General features: G+C 42.7%; 1 protein-coding gene, 1 long non-coding RNA gene and 3 other non-coding genes across 5 annotated transcripts; 4 read left to right on the forward strand and 1 right to left on the reverse strand.

Moving 5' to 3' along the window:
* Positions 1-8,405: 8,405 nt before the first annotated feature.
* LOC122490003 lies at positions 8,406-10,429 on the reverse strand. Its single transcript, XR_006299062.1, has 2 exons — positions 10,202-10,429; positions 8,406-10,081 (listed from the first exon to the last, which is right to left on the reverse strand). It is a non-coding gene; the product is annotated as an uncharacterized LOC122490003 (long non-coding RNA).
* Positions 10,430-10,661: 232 nt separating this feature from the next.
* Positions 10,662-13,414, forward strand: RPS12 (ribosomal protein S12). The gene is made up of 6 exons (XM_043592401.1): positions 10,662-10,746; positions 10,869-10,919; positions 11,104-11,220; positions 12,277-12,379; positions 12,803-12,904; positions 13,325-13,414. Exons 2-6 carry the CDS (start codon positions 10,906-10,908, stop codon positions 13,385-13,387), a joined length of 399 nt encoding a protein of 132 aa, XP_043448336.1. The 5' UTR covers positions 10,662-10,746; positions 10,869-10,905; the 3' UTR covers positions 13,388-13,414.
* LOC122490702 lies at positions 11,448-11,521 on the forward strand. Its single transcript, XR_006299235.1, has one exon. It is a non-coding gene; the product is annotated as a small nucleolar RNA SNORD101 (small nucleolar RNA).
* On the forward strand, positions 12,636-12,712 carry LOC122490714. Its single transcript, XR_006299247.1, has one exon. It is a non-coding gene; the product is annotated as a small nucleolar RNA SNORD100 (small nucleolar RNA).
* Positions 13,069-13,198, forward strand: LOC122490710. The gene has a single exon (XR_006299243.1). It is a non-coding gene; the product is annotated as a small nucleolar RNA SNORA33 (small nucleolar RNA).
* Positions 13,415-13,767: the final 353 nt, after the last annotated feature.

The raw sequence follows: 13,767 nt of genomic DNA on the forward strand, positions 1-13,767 counted from the left end.
GGGCGGGGGCGGGGCGGGGTGGAGCACCGCCTTTTTTTTTTTTTTTTTTTTCCCTAAAAACACAGGCTACCATAGTAATTCACGACCTTGGATATGTTTGGGGTGGGGTGGGTAAGGGCTAATCTACATTCCAGGTACCTGAACCCCCAAGTTTAAAATGAATAAAATGTATTTCTACTTGCAGTAAGAAAGGAAGCTTATATAGGCACAGAAGAGCTACAGTGCCTGAACTGAAAGGTGCTCATGTGAACTAAGAAAATTAGTTCTCATGGGGCGCCTGAGTGGCTCAGTGGGTTAAGCTTCCGACATGGGCTCAGGTCAGACCGACGTGGGCTCAGGCCATGATCTCACAAGTTTGTGAGCTCGAGCCCCGCGTGGGGCTCTGTGCTGACAGCTCAAGAGCTTGGATCCTGCTTCAGATTCTGTCTCCTTCTCTCTCTGCCCCTCCCCCTGCTTGCGTGTTCTCTCTCTCTCTCTCTCTCTCTTTCTCTCTCTCTCTCTCTCTTTCTCTCAGAAATAGATAACCATTAAGAGAAAAAAAGAAAATTAGTCCTCATCAACCCCAAACACACAGTGCTACAGAGGAGAAAAGTCTTGAGAGAATTCTCCCAGGCCCTGAACCTGAACCCCTTGCAGAGGAAGAAGAAGCTCTAACCTGAACCCCACCCTCAGGCCCCAGCCGTTTTGAATCTCTCTGAAACAAACCAAGCTAAAGCCAATTCAATTGTGGGTAAAGGGGACAGGACCCACGCCACCGAGAGGTGTCCGTCCGCACTGCTCTTGGTCACCTCTGGGTGAGTGGTTGTAATCCCTTAAATCATACTCGAGTAAACTTGAAATGAATTGACTGGATTAACTGATGTGAAGCACCAGAGTAGAAAAATATTTGCAAGAATTATGGTGAATGTCGAGGAAGCATAGCTGGGAGTACACCTGTTGAGGCAGATGGCCTGAGTTCCAATACAAGGCACTTACTTTCTGTTGGTGACTTTGGAGGACAAGGTCAATTTCTCCATGTGCACAATTGGGGCATTGATGCCTGGCTTGTGGGTGGCTGTGAGCACTGGTGATAAGGTCTGTAAAGTGCTTGGAGCTGGACCACAAAAGCCACCACCTTACTGTCACCAGCACAACACTCCCTGCTCGCACCACACCCCACCTACACACACACTGAGGCTTCACTTATCTTCACCTTATTTACTACTTGGGAAGAGCTAACTATCTGGGAAATTCTTGATTTGGGGCCAAGATAAAATTTGAAAGACTATCCAATTACCACCTTGTTCCAGGCATGGTGAATTTAAAGATGAGTAAGCCCCAACCAGCCTCAAGTAGCATACTTCCATCTAGCAGGTAAAACAGACATCTATTAATGATTTTTTATGATACAATGAACTCTGTAATAGAAGCATATTGGCAGAACTATTTACTTTGGCTCAACCAGTCCAGGGTGGCTTCCTGAGGAAGAGAGGTTACCTTGGGTCTTGAAGTTTGTGCAAAAATTCCTGGGTAGGTAAGGAGAGCCTCAGAGCCATACTAAACAGAAGGATTAGCATTAGCAAGGTTCCTTCCAGTGGCTTTCTAGAATCTTTATGATCTAACCCCTGCTGGCTTCTCCAGTCTATGTTCCGTCTCCAATCTAACACCAAACTGTAAAGGAGATTTTTTTTTTTTGCATTATTTTTTTGATGATTACATTTCCTTTTTTGTTCTCTTTCCAGACTGGCCCTCTTATTTATTTATTTTTTTTTTTTCTCTTCTACTTTTGATCTCTTACTGTTCTTGGTCCATCTGATAGGAGTTTCCCCCTACTTTATCTTCCAGTCTTTCAGCTGGATTTTTCATTTCTGTTGCCATTTATTTCTATCTCCATTCCTTTTCCTCTCCCCTCCATCAGCAATCATTTTTGCATCCTTTAAGATTTTATTTTTAAGTAATGTCTACACCCTACATGGAGATTGAATTTACAACCTGAGATGAGAGTCCCATGCTCTACCGACTGAGCCAGCCAGGTACCCCATTCTTGTATGTTTAATACAGCTCTTTTTTGTTGGTATGTATTTTCACAAAATGTGTATTCTTTTTTTTTAATTTTTAAAAATGTTTATTTATTTTTGAGAGAGACAGAGTGGGAGCGGGGGAGGGGCAGAGAGCAAGGGAGACACAGAATTTGAAGCAGGCTCCAGGCTCCGAGCTGTCAGCACCGAGCTCGAGGCGGGGCTCGAACCCATAAACCGTGAGATCATGACCTGAACCAAAGTCAGACACCCAACCGACTGAGCCACCCAGGCACCCCCTACAAAATGTGTATTCTTATTTTGCATCCATCTACCTTTCATTTATATAAAGTGTATTGTCGCATATATTCATATTCCTAACTTTCTCTCCACTTCTAATCTCTACTTCCTACCTTCCCTCCACACGGTCAGTATTACAGGTTAACATATTATCATGTTAGTGTTCCGTGGTTGCTGTCACAAATTACTACAAACTTGGTGGCTTAAAACAACAACACAGTCCTGTAGGCCAGAAGTTCAACACTAATTTCGCTGAGCCAAAGTCCAAAATGCTCTCATCTCAATACCTGTAACTGAATCACATCTGCATGGACTTTTTTTTTTTTTTTTTTTTTTTTTTTTTTTTTTTTTTACAAATGCGGTAACATTTACAAGTTCCAGAGATTAAGATGTGGACACATCTTTGGGAGCCATTTATTAGTCTACCACAAGTATCCACTCACTTTTTTTTTTATACTCGTCATAAACATATGGACACATATGGAACGTTTTTGTTTTTTTGTTTTTTTGTTTTTTTTACAAACTAAAATGGAGTATTTTATTCCACTGGAATGCTATTCCCCCAGATAAATTCATTCTTGGAGGATCTTTTTATTGGATATAGAAGTATGAGGACAAAGTTGTTATCTTTTAGACTCTTCAGGACATGTTTCTACTGCTTTCGGTCCCCAAAATCTCTCAAGAGAAATCGGTATAACTTTGCATGTTACGTACCTTTTTCTTTTCCTGGCTGCTTTTTGGAATTTTCTCTTTGAGTTTCAGTAGTTCCCCTATATGTGTCTAGATATGTGTCTATTTGTATTTATACTTCTTGGGGTTCACTGAGCTTCTTGAATCTGTAAATGTGTGTGTTTCATAAAATTTGGGAAGGTTTGGGTCATTATTTTTTCAAATGTTTTTGTCTGTCTCATTCTTTTGCCTCCTGGAACTCCAATTGCATATGGGTTAGAAATATACATTTAGTTATATATATGTTAGCCTTTCAGATTTTGTCCCACAGATCATTACAGCTGTATTTAGTTTTTCTCTCTGTTCTTCAAGTTGGATGATTTCAGACTGATCTAGCTGAAAATTCATTGAGTCCTGCTTTTGTCATCTTCAGTCGACTGCTAGCCCTTCCAGTAAATGTCTCACATGTTATTTTTCAATTCTCAAATTTCTATTTGATCCTCTTTTGTAGTTTATACTTTTCCTATTTGCTCATTCACTGTGAAAATTATTTTTTTTACATTCTGGAGCACCTTTTTAATAGATGCTTTAAAATGCTTGTCTGATATTTTAACATTTGGGTTATTTTGTTTGGTTGGTTGTTTTTGCTCCGTGCCAGCACAGAGCCCAACGTGGGATGTGAACTCACAACCCTGAGATCAAGACCTGAGCTGATATGAAGAGTCAGACACATAACCGACCGAGCCACCCAGGTGCCCTGGCATTTTGATTATTTTGGATTCAGTCTCCATATTGCCTTTTTTCTTATGTATGAGTCATATTTTCCTGTTTCTTAGTATATGTAATAACTTTGTATCATAGCAAGGACATCATGAGTAATATGTCACAGGGACTCTGGATTCTGTTGTATTCTTTCCAATAACATGGATTTTTTAAAAAATTTCACTAAGAGTTCACCTGCCTTGACTCAAACCTTGTATCTGTTTCCCTAGTGGGAAGCAGCTGAAATTGCCATGCATTTTGTTTGTCCCTGGCTGCGATGCTAGGAGTCTGCCCCATGCATGTGTAGTTCACAAGCCAGCCAGAGATTTAGGCAGAAAATTGGCCTCCACCTTTCTGAGTCTCTCTGGGATTTTCCCCTCCTCTCCGTTTCCAGTAGCTGTGGTTGTTCTAAACTCCGCCCTCTGGGTTTTCAGGAAGTAAAACTGACAAATCTGGGCTATTAGCTGCCCCATAGGGCACTGACTGGGTCTGCCCTTATACTAGAAGCCATAAAAAAGGGAATTTAGCCACTGCTATTCTTTTTTTCAAGTGTTGATCACCACGATCCTCACCACCCCCCCACCCCCACCCCCCACCCCCAGTTCTGTCTACCTTTGGTTACTGTTCAGTGTCTTTAGGTAGCTGTTTAAAAAAATTTTAGGCTTACGTTTGTTATCTGCAAGATGGTTAGTCTTGCAGAACCTCCTAGTAGTTATGCTGTATTTTATTAAGCTAATAACCTGTGATGTATTGGGTGAAAAATCTCCCATACAGTCAGTTCGTTTGAAAAGCACTGCCTTTGAGACTTTTCATGAGTTCCTAGAACCAAGATCCCTAGAACCACCCTGTGTCTGGCATTCCTCAAATCTGATTGCTCAGCAAACCCTTTAATTCTCTGAGCCATCCAATAGCTTACCAGTAAATTCATTTTTTTTTTAAATGTTGGCCATAGGTCATTCGGTTGTACCCAAATTACCATAATTGGTGCAGTATTATCCAAATTTTCTACAATGAACATGCTTTCTTGTCCTAATACAGAAACAACAACAACAACAACAACAACCAATAACCGTCATTTACAAATAAAGACATCATCTATAATTTGGATACAGAGGAGGGAAGCTGGCATCAGCTATAGCTCAGTGTCATGTCATGAAGTCATATGATTTCAGAAAATGAATACAGCAGACCACATAAACGTTCGACATTTGTTCGAAGTTAAATTATTGTTTCAAGATGATGACATAGAATGTCCAAACCAAAAGTCTTAAGAACATCTCATTCTATTACATTTTGCAGCTGAGGTACTTGAGGATCAGAGGCTAAAAGTATTTTGATCAAAGCTACAGACTCAGAAAATGATAGAGAGGAGAATCAGGGTCGGCTCTCTCTGCCGCTACTCTTTTTCATTTATAAATTACCGCTGTTGCTGGGTACATAATTAGATTATTCATAAACTTTAAGTATTATCTCTATTTATCTTCCTCAGTATGTTTAGTTTCCACAATCCTGCATCAGCCCTGTAGCAAGCAGCTATAGCACCCAAACAACTCTGGGAAACAATCAAAATAAGGACTGAGAAAACATTCTTAGTAACACTTAGGAAAAGTTCGATGAGAATCACACAAAACCTTCCAAATATACAACCTAGTGACATAGGCTTCCTAGTTAGCGTTTCAATCACCTCACCCCCTTCTCCCCTATCACCATTTTCCCCCTTAATAAACTAGGTTTTCCAATTAAAACAGACTAACTTTACAAGCTACTACCTACAGTCTTTATGAATTCATTCCATTCTTACTCGTCTAGTTCCTTATTTTCTTTCTTATTCTCTTCCCTCTTGCCAACCTTTCTTTCTCCTTTGATTTTACCCTTGATATGCTGGGATTGTATCTTCTTTGGCCCAAACCTCTCTTCAGCTACAACTAATTTTCTGCAGTATGTTTAAAACCATATGCTATGTAAGCCAAGACTAGACCTATATGTTCCCGAGCTGCAGCGGGATGATGGTTCCTGAGTTTTCTCCTATTTCTTAGCTCCCATTTCCATCCTTTGGGCTTTTTTTCTAGCCCCAAAGGTGGGGACATTTTTAAAGTTTTCAAGTTAATAGTGGTATCCTGGGATGCCCTAAGCCTCCAGCTAAGTCCTAAGAGATGTTAATTTACGCCTGCAGTTCTCCACGTGGCTTTCTTTTAGGTATGTCGTCTATACAGTTGCTTCTTGAAACTTATTTCATTCGATGTGTTCATTTCAGGACACATTAGTTTAGTGATTCCAACACGCAAATCATTCTACTAAGCGCTGTGTGGTTTAGGACAGGAGAAAGTAATAGTTAAGAACCTTTCCATACACAGTTATTTCCATACGAAGTTCTCTATAATAACTATAGGGGTAAACACTTTAAGCAACCATTCCATGTAATCCTCGTAACAATATCACAGTATTATCACAATTTGGCTGGCTCAGAAAAGTAAGTAATTTGCCCAAGGCTACAAAGTGAGCTGAAATTTGGACTCCGCTCAGCTAGCTGGTCCCCACCTCTCCAAGATGTAAAATGTGCCCTGGCCCAGCTTCTCTTCCCAGCTCTGGTTTTCCAAGTAAGCTTGTTGAAGTTCAACTCCAAGATCTTTTCTAGCATTTAATCTGTCCTACATCTCTTCCTTCTTTGACATCTGTTACAGGCTGAATTGTGTTCCCTCAGAATACACATGTTCAAGTCCTAATCACGTCAACACCCTATTTGGAAATAGGGCTGTTCTAGATGTAATTTGTTAAGATGAGGTCATACTAGAATAGGGTGGGCCCTTAATTCAAGATAACTAGTAGCCTTAAAAAATGAAAAATTGGGGGGGTCACCCAGGTGGCTCAGTCGGTTAAGCATCTGACTCTTAATCTCACTCCAGGTCTTGGTCCCAGGGTCGTGAGTTCAAGCCGTGCATTGGGCTCCACACTAGGTATGAAACCTACTTTGAAAAACAAAAGAAAAATTTGGACACAGACATAGATAAGGAGACCATCACGTGAATACTGGTGTTTCATAGTGCCATAGCAGAACACCAAGATTTCTGGCAAGCCTCCAGAACCCAGGAGAAAGGCATGAACAGATTCCCCCTCACAGCTTTAGAAGGAGGCAACCCTGGAGACACCCGATTTCAGACTGCTTGCCTTCAGAACTGTGCGATAATAGCTTTCTGTTAAGTCACCCAGCTTTTGATATTTTGTTATGGCAGCTGTAGCAAACTAATACATCTACACCTAGATCAAGAACCTAAATTTCTACTGCTCTCTTTTTCTGCCTAAAACTGCAATATTCCCTTTCTCCGTCTGTCCAACTTTTTAGCATGATGAAGTAGAACCAGTCACATTGTTCCCAACTTGAGAGGTGAAGAGTCATCGCTGAATTCTGTGACCTCTCATCCGCATCTGGGCAATCATCTGAATGGATGTAGGGTTGGAAGCATGAGCTTTGAAGTCCACTGGGCTCACATACCAGCTTCAATATTTACCAGCTGTGTGATCTTCAGCAACTCTCTGAGCTTGCTTTGTTACTTTGTTAACGGGGGCTAAATAGACCACTGCCACATAGGCTCTCAAGGACGATCAAGGGAGAAAATACATGATAATTTAGCACCCTACTTGGCATATAGAAAGTGCTAAACAAAATTACTTATTATTGTTTATTGTTCCTAAAGCAAACTTCAGAATTTAACTTTCATGTGTATTTCAGATGCACACTGGGGTACAGTCTAGAAGTATTATAATCGGTAACTGGCCTTTAGTCTCTATGTAACCATTGTCTTCCAACTGTTGGCAATATCTAAAGTTGAAAGGAGGTAAACTTAAACAACTGAACTAGGAGAATTTATATTAAAGATTCCTTGAATTACCAGTGTGTCCTTTAAGCTCATTCCTGGGATTAGAAACAGCTATATTACTAGAACTTTAAAAAACAAAAAAAATTGTAGCTCTGGTTTTAAGGAGAGAGGTTTATAACTGATAGAAAAGGTATTTATAAGGTGAAATATTAAGGCATAGACCCATGATATTTTAGACTACCAGCTTCTAGAAGACAGAAACCAACAACATAAGCTAAAAGGTACTTGTTTTCCCCCTATGTAAATACATTGTTTGGGAATGATTATTTTCCCCTTTTACGTATCTTGAGTTTTTACCAAATTCTCACATTCTAAGATTTGTTTTGGGGGGCGCCTCTGTGGCTCAGTTGGTTAAGCGTCTGACTTCGGCTCAGGCTCAGGTCATTATCTCACAGTTCATGAGTTCAAACCCCACATCTGGCTCTCTGCTGTCAGTGTGGAGCCCACGTCACATCCTCTGTCCCCTCCTCTCTGCCCTCGTGCACGTGCGTGCACACTCTCTCTCAAAAATAAACATAAAAAAAAAAAAGATTTAGGGGCGCCTGGGTGGCTTGGTTGAGCGTGTGATTTTGGCTCAGGTCACAACCTCACAGTTCGTGGGTTCAAGCCCTGCATCGGGCTCTGTGCTGACAGCTCAGAGCCTGGAGCCTGCTTCGGATTCTGTGTCTCTGCCTCTCTCTCTCTCTCTCTCTGCTCCTCCCTCACTCTCCCTGTCTCTCAAAAATGAATAAAAAGTTAAACTTTTTTTTTTTTCCAATTTGGGTTTTGGGGGGGAGGGGAAGACATCTAATATGAAACCTAATGCTTAGCATATTAACTTTTATTAACTTTAATTACACATTTGCTGAAACTACCGCATTCTCTTTCAAAGATACAAATGTGGTAGGATAACTTCCAAAACAGCCAAGGAGACATCTGTGCCTCTGCCCTTCCTCTCCATTTCTTTCATCTTCCCTGTTTGGGATGCTTTTAATTGTTCTTGTTGTGTTTTCCCGTTTCAAATGTTGCCACAGCCTTCAATCCTTTGTCTTTCCACATCATCCCCACTCTCTGACCCCCATGCCGCTTTGTACCTTCCCTGTGGCCTTTAGGTATTCTAATCTTCGGTTCAAATCTTAATCCGGCCACAAACATGAGAGTGGCAGGAATAAATCTCATCCTTAAAAATCCTGCAGCTTTTTTTTTTTTTTTTTAAGCAAAAGTTAACTAGGTAACTAAATCGCCAACTAAGTGAGCAGCATCCTTTTAGGAGGAGTTATGAGTAGAAAGCAGCAGCTCAACACTTTTAAAATGGAAATTTGAAAGCACACACAAAGCTAAAAAGGAACTATGTAAATGTATTAAACTTCCAGTCTCTCTCTGTTCTGGTTAACTCTGCCCGCACCCATGTTACCCATTTTTGTTTTCTTCACAGACTTGGGGAGTCTCACATTATCTGCTCACTGTATCCATGGTGCTGGCACTTATCAAACACCTAATAATTGCTGACAGTGATAGGCAAAAGATAGGATACAAGAGGCAGAGAGGGAAAGATTAAGACCTAAGGTCCCTGGGTGGGGAAAAACACAAGTTTTGGAACAATGCAGAGTGTAGGCCCACAGCAAACCCCCTCAGGCACAAGGGTCCTCTTAAGAATCTAACAGACACTACCCACCCCCCAGATTTCCCTCAGAAATCTGACAAAAGGCCTGACTAAAAAAACGAGACCACAACACCGTGTGACCCACCAGGAAGGGTATGGCCATAGACCACCCCTCATACAATGGAAACGAGCCAATCAGGAATGGACAACCCAGCGCCTAGTTATCAAGCCAATACGGGTAGGAGCAGAGAAAGAACCAGGGGGAAGGGAGGGCAACCAGAACCTCATAAAGCAAGTACCCTTGCCTACCATCCTGGGCATTCACTTTCGAATGCCACCTCTCTGAAAAGAGGGCTTCCATACTTTTCTTCCTTTCTTACATTCTAATAAACTTTTGCCTGCTGCTCATTTTATTTTGTTTCCACCTCTTCATTCTCCAAAGCCGCAAGACAATTATGAACCCTGGGTATTGACGTAAAAAAAAATCGTGCAACAACAGGCTTGGGGGCTTATCAGGAGAGGAAGTTCAAAAAATAAAATAAAATAAAAGGCAAAAGGACTACTGACTATATGCGGCCGTATTTCATATGTTTGCGTTTTGAAATGGGGACAGGAGAATGACCAATCAATGCAAAATTCAAAATGTTGCTTCCAGTAAAAGTCAGTTTCAGGGATCTCAGATTCCACTCCTAACTCTTCCAGGTCTGTATGGCGAAATTCATGCCGGATTTCTCAAAGACTACGTTCTCTCTTTACTGTATCCCGAACCCAGTTCCTGTGTCTGGCGAGTCGAACCCAGTTCCTGTGTCTGGCGAGTCGTAGGCGTTTTAAATGCACCTAATGAAATGCACCTACTGAATCCCGATCTGCGCGGGTTTACGAATTTCGGGAACAATCTGGCGTTAAAAACAAAACAAAACAATTTTAGAACCAACTGCATTTAGAAACTGTAACCAACCACCTAACCAGAGGTTCCACTTTAGTCATACAACGCCGGTAAAGAATTTGCGGCGTACTTAGCAGTGAAGACGTGCTGGCTTTCGTTTCACAACAAAACACGCACAAAACGACACACTCGCAGACGTCTAGAGTAACTGAGAAGCGATGCGAAAGCGGGCCGTGCAGGAAGGCCCAGTTAATGGGTTCGACAGGAAATTACAAGGTACTGACTTAACGAGGAAGACAAGGAACCAGGGAGCTAAGACCACGCAGACGCGCGCTTGGCCGTTCTCGCGCTCCGTAGAACCCACTCTCTGGGCCTCCGTAGGCCACGCCCCTGGCGGGGAAGGACGATGTGGGGCTGCCCGCGTTAGTGCCTGTTGCGCGTAACAGTGACCGGCCGCGGAGAGTCGGAAGACTAAGAGTAATCTTGCCTCGGATTGGCCTCAATCCGGAAATAGAAATTCTCGAGGCCCGGCACCACCAGAGCCACCTCTTTCGTGAAAGGGAGTGCACATGCGCCTAGGGGTGGGGGTCCTGGGAAGCCCTTAAATACCGTCATGCGGGCGCGCACGACCTCTTTCCCTGCCGCCGCGGAGTCGCGCGGAGGCGGAGGCTCGGGGTGAGTTGAACGGTACTGGGGTGGTGGTTGTGGTGCTTTTGGCAAGGATTGGGCTTGCGCGGAGTTATTTGTTCAACTGCTGTCTTAGTTTCTTAACCTTTTTTTCTTTCTTTGCGTTACAGTGCGGTCAAGATTCGGCTCCATCCGTAACCCACCGCCATGGCCGAGGAAGGGTGAGTCCAGGGTCGGAGCCGTGGGGGCGGGGAAGGGCATGGGCAGCGAGCCTGCTGTCGGGTCTCGGGGTCAGCCGTGGCCTCCTAAGGGCGCCTCCTGTGCCTCGTTTGTGATTTTTGAGTCCCAAGCGGTCCGGTGGTGCGTGGGGAGTTTAGTGATGGTTTTGACTTGCTCCGTTTTCAGCATTGCTGCTGGAGGTGTAATGGACGTTAATACTGCTTTACAAGAGGTGCTGAAGACCGCCCTCATCCACGATGGCTTGGCACGTGGAATTCGCGAAGCTGCCAAAGCCTTAGACAAGTACGTGTATCAGTCTCAATACTGTGGGTTGTTGGAACCGGAACAAAACTGCAGCCAAGGAGAGAAAGCGTGAAGTTCATGGTGTTAGCACAAAAGTTCTGAATGGCAGCCGTTCTACAGGAAACCTAGGAAAAGGTATCAGAACTCAGATCTGTGTGGCCCACCTAAAGTATGTGGGTTCGTTTGGAGTGGGGATGAGCGCTTTATTCTTAAAGCAAGACTACAGTGTTTGAATGATGACTTAAGTTGTCGGATACCCCTTCACTCTTTTCTGTGAGTGAAACCTAACAGTCTGACAAACCTGTAGGTTGTGGGGCTGATTTCACATTAGAGGGCAGATAGGTAACCTCGAGTGAAACTAGAGGATTTCAAGCTAACGTTGCAGAAGCAACTGGACTTACAAACGAGTTCAGAAAGTGGTAGCCGTAGAAACCCACGTAAGTACGAAATATTCGTAAAAACACCCGTTTAGGTTTTCAGTTATTTAAGTGGGCAAGACGACTGTATGTGTTCGCTATTGGAGTGGAGCATCCGTGCCCTTTAGGAATTTCTTACAGCTGGGTTAAATTTTAAGATCTCTTAGTTCGCCTGGGTGTAGACTGGCTTCTTGAACCCAGCGAAGTCGCACTTTGCCGGAAGCCCATCAGGTCCTGGCGTGAAGCCCCTGCGCTGTTTGTACAGTGGTAGTGCTGGGCAGTATTAAGTTTTTAGGCCTGTAGCCGGTAACGACTTTCATATCGTAGTTCGTTTCTCATACCGCCTTTTAAATGTGTAAGTGGCTCTCAGGAAAGGATTTTTCTTTGGCCACAGATGGGTAAACCGGTTGTATGTGAAGTTGGTATTTTTAGGGAATCACTGGAGGCCTGGTGGTTCTAAAGACGTGTGAATATATATGCTTTTTGACCGGCTTCTCAAACTGAGGCAGTTGTGGTGTTCTCCAGTGGGGGTGCTGCTTGTGTTCCTCCAGTGTAGCCATTGCCAAGATAATTCTCTTAAAGTGTCGGTAGTAGTAGGCTCAGATTCGAGTTGCGGTTTCTGTTGGATTGTGCATTTCAGGCGCCAAGCCCATCTTTGTGTGCTTGCATCCAACTGCGATGAGCCTATGTATGTCAAGTTGGTGGAGGCCCTTTGTGCTGAGCACCAGATCAACCTAATTAAGGTAAGTTGTCCATTTTTTGGAGTTGAGAGATGCTTTAGCTTCGTGAAAATAGAGCCAGTTAGGGTCATGTTTGGGTTAAAGCTATTATACCAGAGCAAGTTCTGTATAAAAATGGGTCATTTCTGGTGCTGTGAAAAACATGGCTTAAAGTTGGTATTTTGGGCTAGTTTACGGGAATGTTTCGTTTGTGCAGAATGAATTGCTAATTTTGGTATTGGTACAGAAAAAAGTGGCAGTGCTTCTGGGTGATTTTGGTGCTGTACATGATGACAACTGGCTCCCTCTACTGAACTGCTATGAGGAAATTGCCATGTCACCCTATCTGACTACAGCTACCGTCTCTGTTTGACTTACTGTGCTTAGTATTAATGTCTGCTAATATGGTGATCTTTTTTTCCCCCCCTCTTAATTCCGTCCCAATAGGTTGATGACAACAAGAAACTAGGGGAATGGGTCGGCCTCTGTAAAATTGACAGGGAGGGAAAACCCCGTAAAGTGGTTGGTTGCAGTTGTGTGGTGGTTAAGGTAAGTCCGTTTTTATCTCTGGGTTGAAGGTTGTGCTGGGAAACTGCGTAATTCTGTACTCAGTTTTCATTGTTAAAGTCCAGAACCTCAACGAAAAAGATGTGTGATTTTCAACATTCGGAGTCCGTTTTCAGCTTTTCAGAAAAGGAAAATAGGCTGTAATGAAGCCGGCCAATGAATCTGCTTAGCTGAATGTGTTTCTGCAGAAATTTAAAAAACGCTGGCAATAGGAACGCCATGTTACGAGCCTTAAAGACATTGAAGTCATTAAGGTCCCTGAAAATGGCTACAAGAAATTTTAGTGATAGGAAACATTTTCATAAGACACGAACTAGTTTTGTAAAGCTTCACTATAACTAATGCTAACAACTTGGTAGAGTTATTAATGTTAGTCAAAAAAAATTGCTTTTTATTTTTTAGGACTATGGCAAAGAGTCTCAGGCCAAGGATGTCATCGAGGAATACTTCAAATGCAAGAAATGAACAAATAAACTTGACTCTTGTTCCTCATCTGTTTTTTTTTAATTTTTATTTTATTGGGGGCAGTAAAATGAGGTCTCTGTTAGCAAAAGACAAAGGATAATCATTGTAAAATTAGCCAAATTACTAGAAGCAGGTTATTTGTCTCCTGGTGTCTAAATGAAGGCCTACTCCAACCAGTAAGTAACTTCAGTGTTGACAACTGAAAACAGAACGAGCTGAGTAAAGTTGGCTTTGCAGTGATCAGTTCGTGACAGCCAGGGCTTCTTGGGTGGGTGCACATTCACCACAACTGAGGCTAGAACAGCCTAGGACCTGGAGTAATGGGCTGAGGCTGGTCAAGGGTGGGTGTGTCTTTACAACTTGTGACAGCAGACTGAAGG

Source organism: Prionailurus bengalensis, chromosome B2, assembly GCF_016509475.1.
Source record: "Prionailurus bengalensis isolate Pbe53 chromosome B2, Fcat_Pben_1.1_paternal_pri, whole genome shotgun sequence".
Taxonomy (NCBI): Eukaryota; Metazoa; Chordata; class Mammalia; order Carnivora; family Felidae; genus Prionailurus; species Prionailurus bengalensis.

Excerpts from the sequence above, each read along its gene's own strand:
- RPS12 (XM_043592401.1), top strand. Across the intron at positions 11,221-12,276 it reads GCTGCCAAAGCCTTAGACAA|GCGCCAAGCCCATCTTTGTG; the intron begins GTACGTGTATCA and ends TGTGCATTTCAG. Across the intron at positions 12,905-13,324 it reads GCAGTTGTGTGGTGGTTAAG|GACTATGGCAAAGAGTCTCA; the intron begins GTAAGTCCGTTT and ends TTTATTTTTTAG.